The 26,800-nt window shown below is 42.5% G+C and overlaps 1 protein-coding gene across 1 annotated transcript in view; it reads right to left on the bottom strand.

Annotated features, from left to right (window-relative positions):
* Positions 1-26,800, bottom strand: part of LOC138739387 (aminopeptidase Q-like) — a 212,545-nt gene that overhangs the window by 62,021 nt on the left and 123,724 nt on the right. Inside the window, 2 exon segments of the mRNA XM_069891363.1 lie at positions 18,839-18,982; positions 20,503-20,581. Coding sequence (XP_069747464.1) covers positions 18,839-18,982; positions 20,503-20,581 — 223 coding nt within the window.

The following is a 26,800-nucleotide window of genomic DNA, read 5'->3' as shown; positions in this document are numbered from 1 at the left end:
TGACACAGGTCCAGGATAGGGCATTGGGGGAGTTGTTGAACTTCCCAGGTCTATACTGGATGTCGTAGCTGAATGTGGCCAGCTTGATTCTCCAGCGCAAGATCTTGTTGTTCTTCATCTTGCCTTTGTGGGTGGTGCTGAATATGAAAGCCACTGCGCGTTGGTCGGTGAGGAGGGTGAACCTTCTGCCTGCCAGGTAGTGGTGCCAGTGGAGGACTGCTTCCAAGATCGCTTGGGCCTCCTTTTTAATGGTGGAGTGCCAGAGCTCTGAACTGTGGTGGGTCCTGGAGAAGAAGGCCACGGGGCAGCCCCCTTGGTTTAGGTGGCCACGAGGGCAACATCAGAGGCATCGCACTCCACTTGAAATGGGGTGTCGTCATCCACGCCATGGATCGTGGCATTGGTGAAGCACTGTCTGATGTGAGTGAAAGCTGCTTGCGCCTTGGGGGTGGGGGGGAGGGGAAAGATGGTGGGTTGGGCCTGTGGATAGACCTTGTCCGAATAGCGGGGGACCCATTAAGAGTAGTAGGAGAAAAGCCCAAGGCACCTGTGGCCTTGAGTGAGTGGGGTAGGGAGCAGTTCCATTAGTGACCACATGCATTCTGGATCAGGACCAATGACACCATGTTCCACGATGTACCCTAGGATGGTGAGGTGGGTGGTGCTGAACATGCTCTTCTCTTTGTCGTGAGTGAGGTTCAGCTCCTTGGCCATCCGGAGAAATCTCTCCAGGTTGTCATCCTGGTCCTGCTGGTCATGGGCGCAGATGGTGACATTGTCCAAGTATGGGAAGGATAGGGAGCTGGTGGCAGGCCGACTGTAGGTCATTTATTGAGAAGATGTTATAGCGGGCTATCTTGTTGACCATGTCGGCTATTCGGGGTAATGGGTAGGCATCCAGTTGGGTGTACCGGTTAATGGTCTGGCTGTAATTGATGACCATCCTCAGTCTGTTATCCCCTTTTACTACCAGGAATTGGGCTCTCCAGGGACTGGTGCTGGGCTCTATGATACCTTCCGCCAGAAGCTGCCTCACTTCTGCCTTGATGAAATCCCTTTTGGCCGTGCAATAGCGCCAGCTCTTGGCAGCTGTGGGCTTGCAGTCTGCATCAGATAGTTGGAGGGATGGAGAGGGTAACTGTAGTATGGAGAAGCCGCAGATGGACAGTGGGCTGTGTGCTGTGGAGTGTGAATAGAGGGAAGGGGACGCTGAAGGTGAGGGTGAGGCTTTGGAGGTGGCACTGTAAGTCCAGCCCTAAGATGACTGGAGCATTGAGTTGGGCATGACCAGGAGCCTGAACCCTTGGTATGTTTCTCCCCACCCCCCCCCATTGTCATTTCCACTAAGCAGCGCCCGAGGGCCATGATGGAGCGATCCTGGGCAGCGAAGGTGATGGAAAAGTTAGTGGGATAGATTTTTAATTTTAGTGTCTGGGCCACGTTCGAGTGCATAAAGCTCTCAGTACTACCACTATCAAACAGGCATTTTGTTACCTTCCCATTGACAGCAATGTCCATCATTGAGCGACCGAGTCCATGTGTGGTGGATGCCAGGACCACCTTGGAATCCGAGTCACTGCTCCCAGATGAATGAGGCAAGTAGCGGCCAGCAGCTTCCTTCGGGGGTGTAGGGTGCACCGGGTGGGTGATTGGGTATGTGCCGATGTTAACCACATTGATGTGGTGCGTGCGTTGCAGCAGGTGGGGGCCAGCTGGCCCAAGATAGTAATGCCAGGTTGATGCACATGACGTCATCCGTGCAGGTGGAAGTGACATCTTTGGTGCGTCTGGAGGAAAATGGTGGCACTCGGGGTGAGCACACTGCAGTAGTGTGGGTCGGTGGCTTGGCCAGATGTGATGTCAGTGGTGAGGGCGGAAGTTACGGGACGAGTAATGGTATTGCCCGGTCTTCGCACATGGTGACGTTAGGGAGGGCTTCCAGCTGGTCGCGAAGGGCCGCAGTTATCCCCACAGGCCTGGAAAGGCACACCTTAGTGAAGTGACCTTTCTTCCCACGTCGGGAGCAGAATGATTTCCTCGCTGGGCAGCCTTTGCAGGATCGCCTGTCTGACCCATACCGGGACCCATAGTACTTACAAAGGTGAGCAGTGCCGGCAGCTGCAATTGTCTCCTCCACATAGAGCCATGTCTCTTGCAATGAATGAAATTAGTTTATTAAACTGTTTTATTCTGTTCTGAATGCTAAATTAAGAACTTTTATAATGTAATTTCCACCTCTGTTTTTACTTTTCTAACTAAAGGTATCAAGTAATATGCTTACAAAACTCCAATGCTGTAGATATTCTATCCTGAGGGACAAACACCTTTTTTCCATATTATTCCTTTGCTCACAGGGAGGAGGCTTCTCATTTTCAAATACTGATTTAAATTTGGTCTTGGATTTAATAGTTTTGGGGATATGACTCAATGAATTATGACAATTTTTGTCAATGGCAAGTGCCAATGGAATGGCAAATGTGGTCCCCTTGTTTAAAAAAGGAAATAGGGAGAATCTTGGGAATTATCGACCAGTGGGCCTTGCATCAGGTGTGGGGAAACTATTGGAGAGGATTCTTAAGGATTCATTTATGAGTATTTTGGAGAAATGCTCAGGGATGCCAACGTGACTTTGTGAGAGAATGATCCTAATTGAGGAAACAAAAGAAATTGATGAAGGGTGAATGATAGATGTGGTCTATATGGATTTTAGTGAGGCATTTCACAAGGCCCCCTATGAAAGACTCGTTCAGAAAGTCATGAGGCAGGGAATCTATGTAGATTCAAAATTGTGGCTCACCTATAGAAAGCAGACAGTAGTAGTGGATGGAAAGTATTCTGCCTGGAGGTCAGTGATTAGTGGAGTTCTGCAGGGATCTGTTCTGGGGCCTCTACTCTGTGATTTTTATAAATGACCCAGATGAAGAAGTGGATAGATGGGTCAGTAAGTTTGTGGATGATACAAAGGTTGGAGGAGTTTTTGATAGTGTCGAAGGTTGTCGTAGGTTACAAAAGAATATAGACTGGATGCAGAATTAGGTGGAAAAGTGGCAGATGGAGTTCAATCCGGATAAGTGTAAAGTGATGCATTTTGGAAAGTCAAACCTGAAGGCTTCTTCTTCTTTGGCTTGGCTTCGTGGACGAAGATTTATGGAGGGGTAATGTCCACATCAGCTGCAGGCTCGTTTGTGGCTGACAAGTCCGATACGGGACAGGCAGACACGGTTGCAGCAGTTGCAAGGGAAAATTGGTTGGTTGGGGTTGGGTGTTGGGTTTTTCCTCCTTTGTCTTTTGACAGTGAGGTGGGCTCTGCGGTCTTCTTCAAAGGAGGTTGCTGCCCGCCGATCTGTGAGGGGCCAAGATGCACGGTTTGAGGCGATATCAGCCCACCTGCGGTGGTCAATGTGGCAGGCACCAAGAGCTTTCTTTAGGCAGTCCTTGTACCTCTTCTTTGGTGCACCTCTGTCTCGGTGGCCAGTGGAGAGCTCGCCATATAACATGATCTTGGGGAGGCGATGGTCCTCCATTCTGGAGACGTGACCTACCCAGCGCAGTTTGATCTTTAGCAGCATGGATTCGACAGCATCGAATCCACACTGCTGAAGATCGAACTGCACAAACCTGAAGGCTAAGTACAGGGTTAATGGTCAGATACTTAACAGTGTGAAAGAACAGAGGGACCTTGGGTTCAAAATCCATAGATCTCTCAAGGTTGCCACATAGGTTGATAGGATAGTTAAGAAGGCCTATGGGATGCACAGTTTCATTAGTCGGAAGATTGAGTTCAAGAGTCGAGAGGTCGTATTGCAGCTCTACATATCTTTGGTGAGATTTTGCATTCAGTTTTGATCAACTTATTAGAGGAAGGATGTAGAAGCTATGGAGAGGATGCTGAGGAGATTTGCCAGCATATTGCCTGAATAAGAAAATAAGTCTCAAGAGGCAAGATTAGCAGAGCTAGGGGTTTTCTCTTTGGATCGTAGAAGGATAAGAGGTGACTTAATAGAGATCTACAAGATTCTGAGAGGCATAGATAAGGTGGACAGCCAGCACCTTTTTCCCAGGACAGGAGTAGCAAACACCAGAGGACATGTGTACAAAGTGAAGGGAAGAAAGTTTAAGGAGACGTAGGGGTAAGTTTATTTTAAACAGAGAGTTGTGGGAGCCAAGAATGCCTTGTCAGGGGTGGTGATGGAGGCTGCAACATTTGGGGCATTTAAGAGACTCTTAGACAAGCACATGGATGGAAGAAATATAGGCCACGAGGTGGGAAGGACTTTATTTTTGGTAGGAATATATAGGTTGGCACAACATCGAGGGCCAAAGAGCCTGTTCTGTGCTGTAGTGCTTTAAGTTTTATGTTCATCAAAATCAGGATGACATTGGATATCTCTTTGGCCAGAACATTATGATTACTTCAATATAGCATCAAATCTGCATCATCTCAGGGTCTGCCCCTATGAGATGTCTCAAGCTTCACACTGGTGATCTCTGTGATGTACACAATTTGCCTGATTTCGAAAAAGTTCTCAGTATGGTCATTAAGGATGTCAGGCATTATCCTCAAGGAATTGGAAGAGTAATTACCATCAAAGGGAGAGCTGACAATATATTCAAAGCTTTTTTGAGAAACATTGCATAAAATATTTCCCCGTTGTACCTGTTAACAAGGACAGTGTCATGGAGATGTTCAGCATGAAAACAGGTCCTTGGCCCAATTTGTAGATGTTCACAAAGTTGTCTACCTAAACTGGTCCCAGTTGGCCCATATTCCCCTCACCCTTTCCTATCCATGTACCTGTACAAATGCCTTTTATATTTTGTGATTGTACTCATTTTTCCTACTTCTTTTGGCAGCTCCTTCTGTCTGCATATCCCCCACCATCTCTGCAGGAAAATTTCCCCTCTGATCCCTGTAAATCCCTCCGCTTTCGGCTTAAACCTACACTGTCTACTTTTGAATTTCTTTCCCTGGAGGGGGTGTGGGAAGGGAAAGACTAACCAGTTGCTTTATCTGTGACTCTTGTGATCTTTATTTACTCTGAGGTCACCCATTGCCCTCCTATATCAGAGAAAAAGGCCCCAGCCTATCCAATTTCTCCTTGTTGCTCAATATCCATGTGAAACTTCTCTGCATCCTTTTCAACCTTATGACATTCCTTTCAATAACTAGGCAACCAGAACTGCACTCAATACTCCAAGAATGGTCTCATCAAAGTTTTGTACAATTGTAGCGTATAATGTCCTAGCTGTTATACTCAATGCCCTGACCAATAAAACCAAGCATGTCAAATGGATGTTTTATCACCCCATCTACCTGTGATGGTGCAGCTTTGACTATGGAAATTAATAGCCTCGAGGTGATTTGTTTAACTGATGCAGCACGAGTAGGAGGTATATTAACAACTTGGAGTTCAAACTGTGGAATGATGCAACCATTATTAGCAACCAATGAAGTAACTTTATGGTGCTATATGTGAATCCCAGATGTCCCACCCTGATGGTGGTCAAAACTAGCGACTTCAACCATGTTATCGTAAAAACAGGTTTCAACAACATGTCCACTTCGCCATCAGAGGAGAGAACACCCTGGATCCAGTGTACATCAATGTCCCTACTGTGTACAAGGTTGCCCCTCATCCTCACCCCCCCCCCCCAATCTTGATTACATTATCCATCTTGCTAACTCCAGCATACAGATTGTTCGGGATGTGGCCGGGCTATGGGGAGGTGGGTAGGGTGTGGCACAGCTGTGCTACAGGACTGCTTTGAGACAACAGACCGGAGCAGTTTCAGGGAGGTGGTCACCTAAATGACCATGTGAACATTGAGAAGTACATAAGTTCAGTGACTGGCTGCATCAGCAAGTGCATTGAAGGTGTCTCAGAGATCAAATGCTACACAGCCAGGGATAACGAGAAACTGCGGTTGGGTGTAGAGGTCTGTGCACTTCTCAGAGCTCGTGATGCTGCCTTCAGGACAGGAGACAAGATGGCACTATCATTAGCCAGGGCTGATTTCTCCTGTGCAATCTGAAAGCCAAAGTGTTGCTTAACATAGAGCCAGCTATGTGGCACCAGCGACTCAAGGTTCATGTGGAAAGGGATCAAAACTATAAATGACTACAAGACAACCTTGCAAGTCAAAGACAATGCCTCCCTTCCAGACATAATGAACATCAACTCCACATTGTTCGATGAGAGGAACAGGCTGACGCCAAAGGAAGCTCATCTCTCCCTGATGAACAGGCCCCTTGCATAGACACGGCGACATGAGGAGAGGCTATCCAAAGTGAACCTACACATGGCAGGGGGACAATATACCCGGTTGGGTACTTAAGGACTGTTCAGACCAACTGGTGGAGGTCCTTATCGACATCTTCAACACATCATTGCAGCAGCAATAGACATTCACCAAGACTAGTTAAACAAAAGTTGTTTTTAATTATCTTTAAACATGAAAACAGAATCAAACTTTAAGTTATCTCTATTAACTTAATTAACCCAACTTAACCCCATTCTAATTCTAAGCACACATGTATGTAATGTGTGTGTAAATTTAAGAAAAGTTATTTGGCTCACAGTTTAATCTCACTTCTCATTCTTCCAAGTTCTCTGGTTGCAGGTAATTCTTATAATGTACACAGAATTTAACATGTATAAAGTTCAACAGCTTTGGTGCTCAAAAGGTAAATGTTTACCACCCAGGAAGGTTTTTTGGAGGTTTGCAGAGAGAGAGATTTGTTGTTCCAGGATTTCCACAACTGAGGTACCACCAGTAGTCACCTCAATGTCTTGCTGATGAAACTTGCCCCATCAGGGTTCTCCAGATGATAACCTCTTTTTTTTCAGGCTAGCACAGAGTTTCTTTCTTTTCCACTTATTCCAAGAGTAACATCAGTCATATAGCACTTCCAGCCACCTGCTGCTCTAGAGTTTTTGTTTCAATTCCAATAAGCTTCTCCTGTTTGTTTCAGCTGTGACTGTCTCTCTCCATCTCAGATTCCAACTGCCAGCACATGTCCTTCTCTCTCTCATACTTGCAAAAAAAACCCTCCTTCTCCAGCAAACAATAGGAGTTAGTCTCCCACTCCCATCTGTTGTTTTTAGGTAAACAAGAACCCAGGAGTGACCCTTCTGTGCACTCTGTCAAAACCCTTGCAAAGAGCTTTCAACAACCAGAGTGTTTCCAGTCCATTCATTTATTGGCATCGTTTCAATTATCACCTACTTGTGAAATGTGCATAGCATTGTCCATAGTTTCTGTAAAGTTACTGAATATGAATTCTTCAGTATTTCAAATAAGATCTGTTTTAAAGTGTGTGTATATATGTAACCTACTCTAATTTTATCGATTTATCTCCCAAATATATCTACAAATATTACATCACAGGTGGGGAGGGAAGGGCACACAATGGAGTCATGGAGTGACTGAGGGAAGTCTGAGGGGGGAGAAGGAAAAATGTGTCTGGTGATGGGGTCCTGTAGTACTGGAAATTCTGGCAGATAATGTGTTGGATGCGGAGGCTGGTGGGGTGGTAGGTGAGGATGAGGGGAATTCTGCATTTATTGTTTCAAGGGGTGAGGGGGCTAGGGCAGATGAGCGGGGAATGGAGGAGATGCGGGTGAGGGCTGAGTAAATAGTGGTGGAGGGAAAGCCATGTTTGTGGTCCCAAACAGAGCTTTCAGGTGAAGAAAAACTTCACCTTTACCTCCAAAGAACTCATTTACTGCATCTGGTGCACCCTCTGTGGCCTTCTTTACATCAGAGAGTCCGGTCACAGATTAGGAGATTGCTTCACCCAGCACCTCCTCTCCGTCCACAAAAAAAGTGACCTCCTCGTAGCCAACCATTTCAATTCTGAGTCACAATCTCAAGCTCACATGTCTGTCCATGGACTTTCACACTACCCCAACCTGACCACCCACAGATTGGAGGAACACCACCTCAATTTTTTTAATCTAGGCACCCTCCAACCCCAGGGCATGAACATTGAGTTCACTGCATTGCACTAATCAGATTGCCTTTTCCCGCCTCCCCTCCCTTAACTAGTTATTCCAGTTCCTACTTCCTTTCTTTCTCCACCAAGCCTAGACTCCTCCCCCCCCAACCTATCCTCTCCCTCCCTCACCCCCCCCTTCCCCCTTTTGTTCGGACATGTCTCATGGTCCCCCACACCTTGATGAATCTTTATCGTTGCTACATAAAGGCACTGTTTGACCTGCTGAGTTTCTTCAGCATTTGTGTTTTTTTCCCACTTAACCACAGTGTCAACAGTATCCTGTGTTTTACTTCTTGTCAGGTTATAAAATCTTTAGATTCAACAAAAAGACGAGCGTGTCCTTTAAAGAAGTAAAAGGTTCCAAGGCACTTGCATAGAAGATTTACCACAAGCTTCAGTCAAGGAATGAATTACTTATGATGCATCTTTAAACCTGATCTATCCAGACACTTTCAATTGTTGCAGCAACAATTGCCCAAGGAAGGTTTCCCAATTTCCCCCTAGGAGCAGAATATACATCCAAATTTCAACGCTGAATGAGATAAATCTCCTTTTTAGTATAATGAAGTTTTGGATTTTTCACTCTATTAAAATGGAGTAAGTTGTAATTTCCATTAATAGATTGTAAAATACTGCAGATGCTCGAAATCTGAAATTAAAGGAGAAAACTCCAGAAAAATTCAATCAACCTAACACCATTTGATTAAAAATATTTATTTCTCTTCTTGAATGTGGCCCATTTCCAACATTTTCCTTTTTCATCATTCATTGAAACATAGAAAAATAGGCCATTTGGCCCTTCAAGCCTACACCACCATTCATTTTGATCATGGCTGATCAGTAACCAGTTCCTGCCTTCTCCCTATACCCTCTGATCCCCTTAGACACAAGGGCCAAATCTAACCTCTTGATAAGGAACCGGCTTCAACTACTTCCTGTGGCAAAGAATTCCACAGATTCACCACTTTTTGAGAGAATTTTTTTTTCTCATCTCAGTCCTAAAATACTGCACCCTTATCCTTAAACTGTGACCCCTGTTTCTGGTTTTCCCCAGCATCAGAAACAACCTTCCTGCATCTTGTTTGTTTAATCCTGTAAAAAAATTTGTTTCTATAAGATCCCCCCTCAGTCCTCTAAATTCCAGTGAATACAAGCCTAGTCGATCCAACCTTTCTTCACATGCAAGTCCTTCCATTCCTGATATTAATCTAGTGAACCTTATCTGTACCTCCTCCAAGGCAAGGATGTCCTCCTTCAGATAAGGAGACCAAAACTGAACACAGTATTCCAAGTGTGGTCTCACCAAGGCTCTGTACAGCTGCAGTAGGACCTCCCTACTCCTGTACTTGAATCCTCTTGTTATGAATGTCAATGTACTATTTGCCTTCCTCACTGCCTGCCGTACCTGCATGCCCACTTTCAATGACTGATGCACAGCGATGCCCAAGTCTTGCTGCATTTCCCCTTTTCCTAAACAGATACCATTTAGATAATAATCCTCTTTCTTGTTCTTACCTCCAAAGTGGATAACCTCACATTTATCCACATGCCATCTTCCACTTCTTGGCCCACTCGCCTAACTCGTCGGTCATCCTGAATCCTCTACACAGGTAATCCCACTTCCTAACTTTGTGTCGTCTGCAAATTTCAAGATGCTGCTTTCTATTCCAACATCTAAATCATTGATATGTATTGTAAATAACTGTGGCCCCAGCATGGAGCCCTGCGGTACCCCACTAGTCTCTGGCTGCCATTCTGAAAAGAACCCATTTATTCCTACTCTTTGCTTCCTGTCCATCAACCAGTTCTCTATCCACCTTAATACCTTACCTCCTATACCGTGCTCTTTAAGTTTGTACGCTAGTCTCCTGTGTGGAACCTTTTCAAATGCCTTACTAAAGTCCAGATATCTCACATCCACTGAATCCCCCCTATGCACTCCACTGGTTACATCCTCAAAAATTTCTAGTAGATTTATCAGACATGATTTTCTCTTCACAAAACCATGTCCGATGATACCACTACTCTCCAAATGTGTTGCAATCGCATATTTAATAACTGATTCTAACATTTTCCTTACTACCGATGTCAGGCTATAGTTTCCTGATTTCTCTCTCCCTCTCTTCTTAAAAAGTGTTGTTATGTTTGCCACCCTCCAATCTTCGGGAACTAATCCAGAATCTAAAAAGTTTTGAAAAATTATCCCTAATGCATCCACTATTTCCTGGGTTACTGTCCTCCTAATTGGAATGTAAATTTATTCGTGATGGTATTACTCATAGATGATGAACAGTCTGGTCCTCTGGGTGTCCAAGGAGAAAGAAATAGATTGCACTTGGTTCATTACCTTGCTGGTCTTCATCAAATCACTCAAGTTCCTCCAGCATAGACCATTACTCTTTGAAATGAGTTGGCGTGGAGAAGGTGATGGGAAAGACTTGGTGCTATTATTGTTTCTTTAAAAATTGTACAAGCCCTTCCAGCCCACGACCCCATGCCACCCAAAGAGCCCAATTAACTTGAAAAGTGGGAGTAAACCAGATGAAACCCATGCAGAGATGGAGTGAATGTACAAACTCCTTACAGACAGTGCCAGATTCAAACCCCAGTTGCTGGCACTATAATAACATTGCATTAGCTGCTAATACTAACCTTGCCACCCGTCCTTTATTACATCTGAAAATAATGCTTTTTCAACTCTATCCATGAGCTCTTTATGACATGTATCTCATCATTCCCTCACTCAGATGGCCAATGGGGCATTTACCTCTTACTATCTCCACTCCCCCTAAACTGCTGCTGTAATATTCAGCTATCCTTCACTTTTCAAATGTAGCACAACAATTCTACATTGAAAAGAATTTTCACAAATAAGCTGACAAACAATATGCCAGACCTACAATTGTCAACAAATTATTCTTGTAATCTATGCAGGCTAGTGAAATCTTTCCACTTTGGAAACTGGTAACCAACAAGGTTTTATTTCATTAAATACAGAATTACAATACCCAAAGCGAGGCATGTCTGATTTAGTTTTGGACGCCAAGATTGACAATGTTAAGAAGTTTCTCATTCAACAGACTATACCGTGGGCACATGATCAGTGAGCACTTTAAATCATGTACAGTATTCCATTAAATATATATTCCTACAAACTGGATTGGAGAACATCTTTTTTCCACTTCTTTGCTAGCTCATGACACAGATGCACTACTAAGTATGTAGAAATAGAAATAGAAAAAAAATGACGTCTTCAGATGTAAATCAGATATATGACATGATTATAATCACATTAAATAACAAGTCTCAAGCCTTCACCATTGGTCACAATGTTTTTAAAAATATTTGTTTAATTTGACAAAAAAGAGACATTATTACATATCAAAAATGTGCAGAGGATGGAAACCAGAGTGTTCGAGGAGATAGTGAGGTGGTGGAGGATAAAGGTCATACGAGGACAGCATGTACAGACAGAAATCTACAGTTTGTACATGATAGAAATGCTCTCAGGTGTATTTATTTCAATGCAAGGAGTATTGTCGGTGTGGATTGGCACGTGGGATTAAGACATTATTGCTATTAGTGAGATTTGGTTGTAGGAGCGGCAGGACTCGCAGCTCAATGTCCTGGGGTACTGTTATTTCAGACGTGATAGAGGGAGAGGGATGAAAGGGGGAGAAGATGCAATACTTCATCTATTAGGGAGCCAGACGTGTCAGGTGACAGAAGTATGTGTAGGCAAACATTTTGGGCCAGTGACTATAAGTTTCAAGTTATTATGGCTAAGGATAGGTCTGGTCCTCGAGTTAAGATTCTAAATTGGAGAAAGGCCGATTCTGTGGAAATTAGAGAATCTCAGAAGAGTGGATTGGGATACGTTGTTTTCTGGCAAGGATGTGTACAAAAGGTGGAAGGCCTTCAAAGACAAAATTTTGAGAGTGCAGAGTTTGTATGTTCCTGTTAGGATTAAAGGCAAATTAACAGGCATAAGGAATCTTGATTTTCAAGGGATAATGGCAATCTGGTTAAGAAGAGAGAGGTGTATAGCAGGTATAGGCAACAAGGAGCAAATGAGATATTAGAGGGGCATAGAAAATGTTTGAAAATACTTAAGAAGGAAATCAGGAAGGTAAAAAGACATGAGGTTGCTTTGGCAGATAATGTGAAGGTAAAGGTTTTTGTTTAATTCTTTGGTTTTTTGCCTCCCCCAGGAGGCACATTACTAGCATAAATAGGAAGAGAGTGCTTGTGTTGTGGCGATAGAGACCAGGGTAGATAGAGAGAGCAAGTGTGAGAATAAAGCCCAGGGCAGTGGAATGCTCCTCTTTTATGATGTGGATTATTAGAGAAGCCATTAGTTTCCCTGATGACTACAGATTCGAGAAGTGCATCCAGTTGATACTCCTGAGAAGCCATGTTGAGGCTTTGGGGCAGGCGGTGGATAAATTCCAGAGGATTCAGGAGGCAGAGGGTGTGATAGATGGGAGTTATTGGGACACCATTACACATAGGAAACAGATAGAGAGTTATTGGTTTACAGTTAGGAGAGGGAGCAGGTAGGTAGAGCAGCCCCCCCACCCAATGGGAGTCCCCCTGAAAAACAAGTATGCCATTTTGAATACTGTTGAGGGGGATGACGTACTGGGTACAAGCCATGGCAATTAGTCTCTGGCACAGGGTCTGGTGCAGTGGCTAAGAAGGGAAGGGTGGAAAAAGAGGTGGGGTGTAGTGATAGGGGATTCAATAGTTAGAAAGGCAGATGAGAGGTTTGTGGAAGACATCGAGAATCCCAAATAGTATGTTGTCTCCCTGGTTCCAGAATACAGGATATCTCAAATCAAGCTCATGATGTTCTTAGGTGGGAGGGTGATCAGCCAGATGTCGTGGTCCACATAGGGACCAACAACAGAGGTAGGATGGGTGAGGAGGTCTTGAAAGAAGAGTTCAGGGAGTTAGGCACTAGGTTGAAGAAGAGGATCTTCAGGGTAGTGATCTCAGGATTCCTTCCCATGCCACATGCTGGAGAGATTAGGAATAGGAGGATAAGGCATCTTAACATATGGCTGGAGACATGTTGAAAGAGGGAGGGCTTTAAATTTCTAGATCACTGGGCTGTGTTTCAGGGAAGGTTGGATCTGTACCAACAGGACATATTGTATCTGAACTGGAAGGGGATTAATATCCTTGTGAGTAGTTTGTTCATCTTGTCCCAATGAGTTTAAATTAAACTAGATTTTCAGGGGGAGGGGAACCAGTACGTTAGAGTAGTTAGTGAGAAAGAGGAAGATAAAGGTCAAGTGAGGACTGCATGTATAGACAGAAATCAAAGATTTGTACGTGATAGAAATTTTCTCAGGTGTATTTATATTAATGCAAGGAGTATTGTTAGAAAGGTAGATGAGCTTAGGGCGTGGATTGACATGTGGGATTATGATATTGTTGCTATTAGTGAGACTTGGTTGCAGGAGGGCCTGGACTGGCAGCTTAATGTTCCAGGGTTCTGTTATTTCAGATGTGATAGAGGGGGTGGGATAAAAGGGGGAGGAGTGGCATTGCTAGTCAGGGAAAATCTCTCAGTTGTGCAAAGCCAGGACAGTCCGGACGGTTTGTCTAGAGAGCCCATATGGGTGGAATTGAGGAATGGGAAAGGTGTGACCACACTGATAGGGTTGTATTATAAACCACCCATTAGTTAGAGAGAATTGGAGGAACAAATCTGTAGATAGATAACAGACCAATGGAAAAAGCAGAACGTTGTGATAGTAGGAAATTTTAAATTTCCAAATATTGACTGGGACTCCCATACTGTAAAAGGGCTTGGAGTTTATGAAATGTGTTAAAGAAAGTTTTCTAAATCAATACATAGAGGTACCAATGAAAAGGGAGACAGAACTTGATCTACTCTTAGGGAACCAGACTGGTCAGGTGACAGATATATGTGTAGGCGAACATTTTGGGTCCAGTGACCATAATGTCATTAGCTTCAAGATAATTATGGAAAAGGATAAACCTGAGCCTCATGTTGGGATTCTAAATTGGAGGAATGCCAATTTTGTGGAAATGAGAAAGGATCTAGGTAGGGTGGATTGGGATATGTTGTTCTATATGACAAGTGTGTGTTAGGTAAGTGGATGATCTTCAAGGGGAAATCTTGAGAGTGCAGAGTTTGCATATTCCTGTTAGGATTAAAGGCAAAGGGAACCCTAATTTTCAAGGGTTATTGATCATCTGGTTAAGAAAGAAGGAGGTGTATAGCAAGTATAGGCAACAAAGAGCTAATGAGGAACTTGAAGAGTTTTTTTAAAAAAGCAAGAAAATACTCAAGAAAGAAATCAGGAAGAAAAACTTTCCTGAACATATTTCACAAACTCCAAGCCATCCAGACTTTTACAATATGGGAGCCCCAGTCAATATTTGGGAAGTTAAAATCTCCCACTATCACAATGTTCTGCTTCTTCCATCAGTCTGCTATCTCTCTACAGATTTGCTCCTCCAATTCTTTCTGGCAGATAATATGAAGGTAAACCCAAAGGGTTTCTATAAGCATATTAAAAGGGACAAAATGTGTCTCCTAGAGCATCAGAATGGTCAACTATGTGTGGAGCTTCACGCAATGGGGGAGATCTTAAACTTTTTTTTGCGTCAGTATTTTGTATTTACTTGGGAAAGTGGCATAATGCATAAGGATGGAAGGGAAATAAACAGAAGAGTCTTGGAAAAGATGGAGATTAAGGAGGAGGAAGTGCTTGCTGCCTTACAGTGAATAAAGGTAGATAAATCATTTGGGCATGACATTATATTCCCTCAGACCTTGAGGGAGACTAGTGTAGAAATTTCAGGGGCCCTGGATGATATATTCAAAATATCCTTAGCCACGGGTGAGGTGCCAGAAGATTGGAGAGTAGCTCATATTGTCCCGTTGTTTAAAAAGGGCTCCAAAAATAAACCATGTAATTATAGGCCAGTGAGCCTGATGTCAGTGGTGGATAAATTGTTGGAGGATGGATAAATAGGTATTTGGACAGTTATGGGCTGATTAAGGAAAGTCAGCATGGCTTCATACATGACAGGTCATGTTTAACAAATCTTGGTGAGTTTTTTTGAAGAGGTTACCAGGAAGGTAGATGAGGGAGGGGTTGTGGATGTTGTCTACATGGACTTTACTGAGGGTAGTTCAAAAGGTTCAGACATAGGTATTCAAGGAGAGGTTGTAAACTGGATTTGAAATTGGCTGTGTGGGAGAAGGCAGAGAGGGGTAGCGAATGATTGCTTCTCAGACTGGAGGCCTGTGTTTAGTGGTGTGGCTTAGGAATCGATGCTGGGATCATTGTTGTTTGTTGTCTATATCAATGATCTGAATAATAATGTGGGAAATTGGATCAGCAAGTTTGCTGATGACACTAAGAATGGAGGTGTTGTGGACAGTGAGGAAGGTTTTTAAAGCTTGCAGAGGGATCTGGACCAACTGGAAAAGTAGGCCAGAAAATGGCAGATGGAATTTTATGCAGACAAGTGTTGCATTTTGAAAGGATAAATCTAGGTAAAGTCGTACATAGTAAATGATAGAGCACTGAGGAGTCCGATGGAACAAAGGGATCTGGGAATACAGATACATAATTCCCTGAAAGTGGCGTCACAGATAGACAGGGTTGTATAGAAATCTTTTGGCATCTTGACCTTCATAATTCAAAATATTGAGTATAGAGGTTGGGATGTTATGGTGAGGTTATATAAGACAGTGGTGAGGCCAAATTTGGAGTATTGTGTACAATTCTGGTTTCCAAACTACAGGAAGGATATCAGTAAGATTGAAAGAATGCAGAGAAGATTTACTAGGATGTTGTCAGGTCTTCAGGAGTTGAGTTACAGGGAAAGATTAAACAGGTTCGGACTTTATTCCTTGGAGTGTAGAAGAATGAGGAGAGATTTGATAGAGGTTTACAAAATTAAGAGGGGTTTAGACAGATTAAATGTGAGTAGGCTCTTTCCACATAGATTAGGAGTGAAAAATACAGGAGGACATGGGTTTAGGCGAAAGGTTTAGAGCAGGGGTGTCAAATTCAAATTCACGGAGGGCCAAAATTAAAAACTTGGACTAAGTCGAGGGCCGAACTAAATATTTATTGAAAATTTTCAACAACATCTGCATGTTTTCTCTTCTTTCAACATATGTAATGTTAAACTTTTTCTTATTAAAATAAATGTTTAATAATAGTTTTGGATAAACTTTTTCCAGAAGCATTAACAAATGAGAAATAAAATATTCAATAAATAATATTTCTCTATAGAGGATTTATCAAATGTTGCTAGTGTCCTGTCGAATAGTAAAATCTGAGGGCTATTGAGAATGTGGGAGAATAACATGATTCCTGAAACAATCAATTGGGTGACTGATTGTGGGCATGAACTCTAGCAGGGTTATTTGCCATGCCCTTTTTCCATTGGTACAGATATCCTTTGATTTACACACTTTTCAAGTTTTATGCCTAATGAGCTTGTATCCAGATGCAGGACCATTTTTAACCAGGAATATATTTATCACTGTGACATGAAACTATTGGAAGATCGTTTTATCCTGAGATTAAAGTTCATAATACTTACTCAGGCCTGTGTGCGGGAGGGCGGGGTTTGCGGGTGATCGGGTTGGACAACGACAGTGCGGGGGCATCGGCTCTCGCTGCAGGGCAGCATCTCGGCGGATCAGCGGCCCCGTCACCGTGAGTCACGGGTCGGCCTGCGGCAGGGAGGGGGAGTGGGCAACGGTCCTGGCGAGGTCAGGCCCCCCCTGAGTTTCTGCCAGACCCCCCTTGACCTGCTGAGTTTCTCTCGGACCCTCCTTTGACTTGCTGAGTTTCTCCTGGTCCCCCTTTGACCTGCTGAGTTTCTCCCTTCTGGTGTTTTTACGAGAACCACAGACTTTCGCTCATACATTGATGAGGGGGATCAAGGGCTAAACATTGTCAGGTACCTCTCTGCTGGATAAAGGATACGGTTTAACCCGCTGAGTTTCTCCAGTGTTGGGTTTTCACGAGGTAGAGTCAAAGGGCCGATGGGCCTGTTTCTGATCTATAATGTTCTACGGACCCTGCTCTTCTTTCCGTGCCGGTGTCCCAGGACCTTTCCAGGGCAGTCTCCGTGCTCAGGACCGCGCTGGGATCCCGATCAGCGGTGGAGGAGCAGGTGAGCGCGGCTAATCCCGATCCAGCCCACGCCACTCCCGAGATTGGCGGGGGGTTCCACCCTACCTGCCAGACCAGCCTCGCTCTCCACGTGTACTCCGGGCACCCGCCACTGGTCCGGTGGGAAAGCGCAGGGCGGCCGGCGGCCGGCACCCCCATCGCCCGGCGGGGAGCCCCAATCTTCCCTCTGGTGTCCTGACTCCATCTGCAGCTCCAAAAAACGCTGTGCCACTGGGGTTCCGGGCGCTGGGAAGCGGCCTTGGCTTCCCCTGACACCGGCCAGGCCGCGCTGCAGTGGTGGGGTGGGCGGGGGGACACGACAGCGTGTTTATAAAACCACCCACCACTATTTTTCAAGGACCAGGATTTTTCTCTCTCTCTCTCACCCTGGGACACAGCGGTTACTGTGCATGCGCTATACTGGCGAGGCGGCCAGCGGGCCACCTCTAATACATTTTTGATATGATCTTGCGGGCCAAATACAATTATATCGCGGGCCAAATTTGGCCCACGGGCCAGAGTTTGACATGTGTGGTTTAGAGGGAATGTTAGGGGGGGAACTTCTTTAATCAGAGAATGGTGGAAGTGTGGAATGAGCTGCTATCTGACATGGTAAATGTGGGCTCACTCTTAAGTTTTAAGAATAAGTTGGATAGGTACATGAATGGGAGAGGTCTGAAGCGTTATGGACTGGCTGCAGGTTAGTGGGACTAGTGGAATGATATTTCAGCACAGATTAGAAGGGCCGATTGGCCTATTTTAGTGCTGTAGTGTTCTATGGTAATTACTTCAAAGGGCCAACATCTTCTATAAGCTGAAGTACCACTGAGCAGCGCACCTGTGCTTTTCTGATAAGAATGCAGTTATGTCTAAAGCATCAGTGTTGATGTAAGATTTCAGAAGACTTTGGCCATAGGATAATGAGAACTCCTCAAGACAAGTGTGAGAAATATAAACCTAGAATTTGCAATGCACCAGTAAATCCAATTTATTCATTTTGAAAAGTTTCATAGGAACAAAGAATAGGTGGAAGCTATTAAACAACTGCACACAAACTATTTCTCCTTTGTCATGTATAAACCATGGTCTTGTTCAATAAATGTGTTGATAAGTAAAGAAATGTTGATTGTTATGGAAAATCCTAAAACCTATTAAATACAGCAAGAAATCAAATGAGATATTAGATTACATTATCAAAACAATAACATACAATTGAAATAGGTAATTTTGTTGAGGTTTCAGGCATTAGTTAAATCATTTGAAGTGTGGGCAATATTTTTTCACAATTACATGAAGAATGTTTACAAAATTACAAGTGAGTGACAAGAAAATCAATGTAGAATTTAAAAAGTTAAAAGGAATTGGGCAGACATTATTCAAAAATGAGGTTAACGAGATAAACTTCCTGGTATATGAAAGGAAATGATAATGTTAAAGCTCGGTTTATAGTTCATCAGGGTGAATGATTAGATGCCAAATGATATACTAAAATTAAAAGAGAAAATATATGTGGGTTAAAAAGTCAAAGCATTGCTTTTAAACCTGAATAGTGAAGGTGACCTGAAGCCCATACACTGAAGGAGGCAGGTGAAAAGGATTTATTTCAGTCTATGCCTTTTTAATGCACTTTAAAAAAAATGTTGATTTAATCTGCATGTACATTTTTAATCAACCACTTATGAATTTTAGGATAATAATTCTTCTTCCATTTCTGCTTCTTTTGTGACAAGCTATTGATTTCTTGAACTATAGTTGACCATTCTCCATCATCAGTAGTACAGGTACTATTCAGAAATAGTTCAAACTATCAAATATAAAAGGCAAGGATAAATTCAGTCATAGAAATGTGCAGAATAAGTTTCATAGTATATTAACGATGCCCCTAAGTGTAAGAATGCTTAAAAATGTCTAATGCATGACAACTGATCTAGAACATAGAACGTAACAGCCCAGTACAAGCCCTTTGGCCCTCGATCTTGTGCCGACCTATATATTCCAACCAAATTAAAGTACTAAACCCTTCCTACCTCATAACCTTCTATTTTTGTTTCATCCATGTGCCTGGATAAGAGTCCCTTAAATCCCCCTAATGTTTCAGCCTCCACCACTTGATGTCTCCCTAAATTTTCCTCCCTTCACTTTGTACAGATGTTTTTTGGTGCTTGCTACTCTGCCCTGGGGAAAAAAGGCACTGGTTGTCTACCTTATCTATGCCTTATCTTGTAGGCCTCCTTCTGAGCTCCAAAGAGAAAAGTCCCAGCACTGCTAACCTTGCCTCATAACACTTATTTCCCAATCCAGACAACATCCTGGTAAATCTTTTCTGCACCCTTTCCATAGCTTCCACATCCTTCCTATAATGCTCTGTGTCCAATGCTCTTGAACGTTTGCTTCAGACTCCCATTTTGCATTCCACAAAAGTATGTATAACATTGTTTTCCTACCTATTACTTGGTGCTTAACATACACAATCCCTGATGGAATATCTACCATAATAATTCCTTCCCAGAGAGCTACTTTTCCATTTAAGATCATCCATTATTGAGATTTCTTCCAGGCTTTGGTTCCTTGCAAACATCCCTATTCCAATCCTTGGCTGCCCAGCTATCATTCACCACCTTCTAAATTTACATCATTAAAACTGCATTGCCTCTATCAAATTCTTCAAAACTTACTAACTTGCATTGCTAAATACTCCTCAAAAAAAACCCATGTCTCCTTTCTATAAATGCTGCCTATATTCCAAATATTATTATTTTTTTGAGACCCTATGATTTAATTTTGCCAGATGATTGTGGCTAGAGTTGTCCATCTTAGTTAAAATTTTTTCCACCTCACTGACCATGCTTTGGTTGCAGACCCCAAATTTCCTGCTTTGGTCATGATTTGTTTTGGTAATTGCGCTGAAACTACTTTGAAGTGCCATGCTCCTGGTCTGGTAGTTTAGAAATTCATCAGTTTCTTTCCTCCTGTAGTTGAGCATTTAGGTTTTGATTTTCCATTGAGATTTCAGCTAGCACATTTTAAAATATTGGAATAGTTATTTTTTTAGACATACAGCACAGTAACATTCCTTTTCGGCCCATAAGCCCTTGCTGACCAATTGCACCCAATTAATCTAAAATTCTCGTATGTTTTAAAAGGTGGGAGGAAAATGGAGTAACCGCAGGAAACCCATACAGACACGTGGAGAACATGCAAACTCCTTACAGACAGTGCTGGATCGGAACTAGGGTTGCTGGCACTGTAACAGCATTGTGCTAATGACTACACTATCCGTTCTGCCGAGTAATCATACAGTATCAGTATATCAAATTCTCATACCTCTTTAAATTCAAAATCAGCTGAAAATCCATCAATCAGTGTTGTAAATAAATACTTTCGATAAAGGTAATCTGTAGAGCTACAAAAACAAAAGTAATTTTACAATATGTTTACAATGTTAAATGAAGTTATTAGTATTAGTTTGTCACAGTTCATACTATAAACCATTCTTTTAACAGACACAAGACTGTCCTTAAGCCCCATCCATGTGTTTTGCACATCTTGCAGGCATGCCCCAGCACCATTTTGTTGTATTTCTGAGAATATTGCCTTTGGAACAGGCAAGGAACTGAGGGCCAATCTGTTGGTCAGTGGTTCTCAACCTTTTTCCTTTCCATTCACATACCACCTTAAGCAATCCCTATGCCAGAGGTGCTCTGTGATTAATAAGGGATTGCTTAAGGAGGTATGTGGGTGGAAAGAAAAAAATTGAAAACCACTGATTTAATTGTACCTGATTGACTCATTATTTGCATTGTTTCATAACTCCAAAGGAAATGGGCCAATGACAATTTTTCTGAAGCAAAATATTTCCGTAAAAATTGGGTCGAGAGCAGCGATTCTCAACCTTCCCTTCCCACTCACCTACCACCTTAAGCAATCCCTGACTAATCACAGAGCACCGATGGCATAGGGAATAGATGAAGTGGTGTGTGAGTGGAAAGAAAGAGGTTGAGAACCACTGGATTAGATGGATACACAAATGCCAGTGTTTTATTTGAAAGCAGACTTGAAAACTCTATCAACAATTTTCAAGATTAGCTTGGATCCCTATCCGTTAATTGCTCCATTTGGTTTTTTTTTCATGACTCAGATGAACTTCTATTGGCATCTCAGGAAAAAAGTCTTAGATTTTTACTACATTGATAGCCAGATTATCTATTTTATTGAAATTCAAAGGAGATTCATCCCCCACTCATACGCAGTGGTTAGATGATGTAATGTCCTATTTAAGATTACATAAAATCAGATATAATATTAAAGATAGAAAGTTTCAATTTATGAAATTATGGGGCCCATTTTTAGAATTTTATTATAATTGGAAAAATCACTAATTATTATATGTTCTGGTAATTCTTTGTCTGTTCTCCGGATATTGCCAGTGATTCCACATCATTATTATTTTCGTTTAGTCCATTAGATTTTTGTTTTTTTTTCTCTATTATTTTAATACAACACTCTAATAAATGGGTCTGACATTGTTTTTATTACTAGAGATTGAGTTAATATAAGTAACTATTAATGTAGTTATCCATATTTTATTATTTACCCATTATTTTTTCTCTCTTCTGTATGTATTTGCTTGTATATAATTATGTAATCAATGTTTATTATGTATGCTTATATGTTAAACTTAATAAAAATATTTTAAGAGTACTACTGCTATCTGACCAAAATTTCTTCCTTCACCAATACACTATAAGTAATTATATTTCAATAAGTACACTTGTGAGTTATGTACTGTTTTAAGGCGCTAGTGCATATAACTCCATAACCTCTGTATACCATAAAGCCAACAAAAGGATAAGTTTAATTTCTTCAGACAGCATACAAGTAATGTTGGCATTGTAATTATCTAAGCAATAATTAGAGACACTACACAGGTTATAATGAACTACTGTATACTACTTTCTCTATTTGAAGATTTTATAAAAGATACATCTAGTTGATTGTTTTGAGTCATTGGAGTTTACAAAAACACTGCTTTAATCACTAACCATAGTGTAGTTGGCAAATGTTCATCCTGATCAGTCAACCCTGCAAACTCTTTCCAATGTATATCTGCATCATGCCAAAATGTGGAGAACTGCCCTGTAGTTTGATGTCAAGCAACAGCCAGACAGTAACGCAGGAAACACTGGGAATACCCACCAGTTCAGGCAGCATTTGTGAAAAGATAAAGCAAAAGTGACTGTTTCAGGCAATCAAATAAGTTTTACATTGTAGAGAAGAGAGAGGGCTGGAGAGAACAAAAGGAACATCTGTGATAAGGTGGATACTGACTTTTCAGTGAGTCCCTTTAGGATTAAGGATGACCTTTGGGTTCTGAGATGACTTACTTTGTGAGGTTCATTTTTTTCTTTTACACCTGGGCTCTGTGTTCTCCCAAATGTCTATAAACCACCTTAAGAAAAACTCTTCCACCACTCGGAACTGCCATGTGCTTAATTGTCCCAAAAATTGGTGGAGAATTTTCAGGCAGCTAACGAAAACTAGAGACCATTAACAGAGTGGGATCTCTCAGTGGCCACCTGTTATATGTGGATTGTGGAGAAATACAAGGCCTCCCTGCCTATCTGGAATATTGTGGATTGTGGGTGGCCACGTTTCCTTCCAGTATGAAACTTATTCGGAAGTTACATCACATGTCAATCAAGGTTGGACACCTTGCCATTGGCTCATTTAAATCACCTAGGGTCATTATTGGCTAGAGGTCCAGATCAGAACTGTATAAACATTGATGTAGAGCACATTCTTTCTCTCTGCCTTGTGGTTCACGCCGCATGCCAGATTGCTACTGTGGACATTGCTGGAAGTGTCACGGGTAAGGTGTGCACTACACTTAAGCTGAGCCGTAGTTCTGCGATAGATTAGTATGCAGAGATGCACTCCCATTGGTACAGGGAACAGGGAATGTTTGTGAAAGCCCCCGTCTGTAGAGTATGTAGAGTATAGGTGGCCACAGTATTGTAGTCCAACCTGGGTCTGTTGTGAATGTCTATAGCATTGCTTAGTAGTAGAGTAATTGAGTACCGTTTAACATTCTCTCTGGTTTGTCTCCTGTGTGGTCATTAAAGTTATCTGGGATTGTAACACTTGAGTCCAGTCTCGTATCTCTGTGAACCCACTGAACCTGATACCTTCCAAACACAACAAAACCCATTTCAATTCCCCACCCCATTTTCATGCTGACATCTCTGTCCATGGTCTCGTGCATTGCTAGACTGAGACCACATGCAACACCTCATATTCTGTCTAGGCACCCTCTAACCAGATGGTATTGAGACCGACTTCTCTGGTTTGGTTATACCCTCCTCCCTGTCCCTTATCAGTGTGTCTCCTTTATTCTAGCTCTAACTCTCTTTTCGCTCTTGCTCCTTTCCTCTAGTTCAGGTCAGAAATGTTGATTAAACATCTTTACCTCCTATGGGTGCTGCAAGACCTGCTGAGTTCCTCCAGAATTTTTCTGTTTTTACTACAATCACATCTACAGACTTTCGTGTTTCACACAAATATCAGCTTAAAATCTTCTGCATCTCTTTGCATCTTCAGCAAAGCTTCATACCTCAAAGAGTTAAGTGTTGCTTTCACTCGGAGATCCAGCAGGATGGCCAAGATAGGATAGACGAATTCCTTGGTGTGCATCTAACGGCCAACCTATTCTGGATCCACAACATATGCACTATTGCTTCCTAAAGAGACGGAGGAAGGCAAGGCTACTGGCCTCCACATGACAAAATTTTACAGGGGCACAATTGAGAGTGTCCTGTCCAGTTGCATCATTGTCTGGGAGGGTAGCTGCAAAACATCAGACAAGAAGTCGCTACAGTTGATCATTAAATGGCCAAGACCACCACTGGGGTGTCCCTTTGCTACTGATAACATTTACTAGGAGTGTTGTTTAAATAATGCTCAAAGAATAATTGAGAGTCCCGTTCCATCCTGCACACAGTATCTTTGGTCTACTTCCATCAGGGAAGAAATTCAGGAGTATCAAAATCAGGACTGCCAGGCTGGAAAATAGCTTCTTCCTGCAGGCTGTAAGATTGTTGAAAGGTATTCTATAACATGATGTGTCTCTTATTAATTAAATTGAGTAATTTATTCCAGAATATTTACACACATTTATTTTATATTATATTTTTATGTAGGCATGTGATTATAAAGTGCTGTGTGAGAAATGTGTTATGTGTGGATGTGTGTGCACTGTGATCTGGTGAAACGCTGTTTTGATATGAACAGCAAGCAGACTGCCTTACAGCATTTTCTTTATTCTAAACATGAGGGAATATTTATTTTATCTTCTAATGACTTTTCTCCAATTAAAATTTGATTCTAATAAGAATCAAAGAGCTGAAAAAGCTAGAAATATGGAATAGGAAAATGCTGGAAATACGGAGCACGTCAGGCAACAAAGTCAGGAAAAAGAAACCAAATTAACGTTCCAAGTTGAAGACAGGCTTTAGTGTGAAATGTTAACTTTTTTTCTCTTCCTACTGGTGCATCTGACCTATTACATACATCGTTTTTATTGACTTGCAATAAGAGTGCACATACTTAACACTTCTCTTGCTGAATGACATGGGGATAATCACTTGTGAATTCCTGTGACATTAAATATAGCCTCTTACACATGCAGAATTTCCCATACTTGTGCAGATCGCCTTGCCCATGAAACTCAATGTGCTGAGACTGGCTTGCCCATGACCTTCATCTGAGAAAGAATCTTCAGCTTGAAACATAAACTTTGTTTCTCTCTCCACAAATGATTCCTGACTTGCAGACCACCGGCATTTGTTTTACAGTTTTCAACCTGAACTTTTTTTTGCCTTTTGACTGTGCTGTGTTATACACTGCAAACTACACAACATTTGTAATCGTCACTGGACTTTGAATATAAGAATAATGCAATAGTGGTTTAGTGCCATTAAAATGTTTTTAGGTTACTAATTGTTATTTTCCCTCCAAAGTTAAATCTATCTATATTTAGCCAGATCATGCTTGATCCAGTCTTAATTACACTTCTTCCTTCCACACCAATGAGACATTTAAAAAACAGTTGTAATAGATTTCAATATTAAAAAAAAGAATTTAGTTGAAAAAAAATCACAAAATAATATGAAACCCTTTTAAATTACTGTTAAATTAATAAGCAGAGAAAAAGGCAAAATTGAAAGGTCAGCTATACCTTTGAAATGAATGGGACTAGTGTTAGAGGTGCCAGCTATGGTTGGCATAAAGCTGAGAGATTGGGTATGCTCTTACACACTGCAAACAAACCACAACAGGTGGCTACCATTAGTCAAAACCAATCCAAAATTTTTATGGTAACAACAGGGGTGTAGCCAAGTTCTAATGACAGGGGGAGCAAGCACATAAAAAAAGCACTACGACTGCTAGTCCCTCTGGGCTATGCGGGTGTGCGCGCACACACTTGTTTTGCACCAGCGCACAAAAGCTCAGTTACCTAAAATAATGCACTAATTACTTATTATACTTTGTAGAATGGAATTATTCTTGTATTATATTAAAGCATGCCAATACAGTTTTATTAGCTATGAGAGATAGGCTATTCTGCAGGATAGGGAGTACAACTCCCAACAGCGAGGGGAGGCAGTAGAGCGTGCCTATGCTGGGCTCTGCAGCAGACAGCAAGCTGCTGCGAGTGGGGTGGAGAGGGCTTCATCCGGCATCTGTGGAGGGAGAGCTTTGGGTCGAGGCCCGCCGCTGATATCGGGCTCAATCCCCTCTCACATCCCCCTCCTCCCTCCTGCTGCCAGAGTCTGAATGATGCACAAGCATTATATGTCAACCCCTTCTCCCCGTTGTTGGGATGAGTTTCCCTCTCGCATCCATACTATCTGTCCCACAGCATCACCCCCCAGCACACACTTCACAGGATTTTAGTCAGTGGATGTGGGATTCACCGCATAGAGAGCCACCCTGCTGTTTGTGAGCTTGGGTGATGGATGCAGGAAGACAGCATTTGCCATGAACACCGCAGGCAGCTTCATCACTGCCGTGGCTCTGCCCTCCAGCACTGGAGTGTGGCTATTGGCATCGCCTATCCCACCAATTTACCTGATGACTGTCTGAACAGCCTGGCCACCTAATGGCATCCGCTCGGCTCCACCGAGTCTGGCTGTAGGTGCCTGCTATGGGGAGCCATCCCCAGTTTCGTCAAGAGGTTCCAAAACAGATCACAACTTCTGCCGTAACCCTGACAGGTGGATGAAACCACAGTGCTTTGTCAGGAACTACCGAGGAAGGATTGACTGAACTTATTGCAGCCAGTGGTGTAGCTGGGGGGCAGGGAACCACATTTTTTGGCAGCATCAGCGCAGGGTGGGGGGGGGAGGGATGGTGGTGGAGCAAAGGAAGGTGATGGCGTCGGAGTAGGAGGGAAAAGCACCACTTTTGAAAAAAATGTTCACCGGGGCGCAGTCGCCCCCCCCCCCCCCCACCCACCCCTGCCACCACCATCCAAGCTACACCACTGGATAACAATAAATCTTTGCAATGCTCTATTAAATGACAATGTACAAACCAAAAGTCAATTGCATATATGTACCTTCTC

This window comes from Narcine bancroftii, chromosome 1 (genome assembly GCF_036971445.1).
Source record: "Narcine bancroftii isolate sNarBan1 chromosome 1, sNarBan1.hap1, whole genome shotgun sequence".
NCBI classification, from domain to species: Eukaryota; Metazoa; Chordata; class Chondrichthyes; order Torpediniformes; family Narcinidae; genus Narcine; species Narcine bancroftii.
Note: the sequence above shows the minus strand (reverse complement) of the source record. Positions and strands in the feature narration are given on the sequence as shown.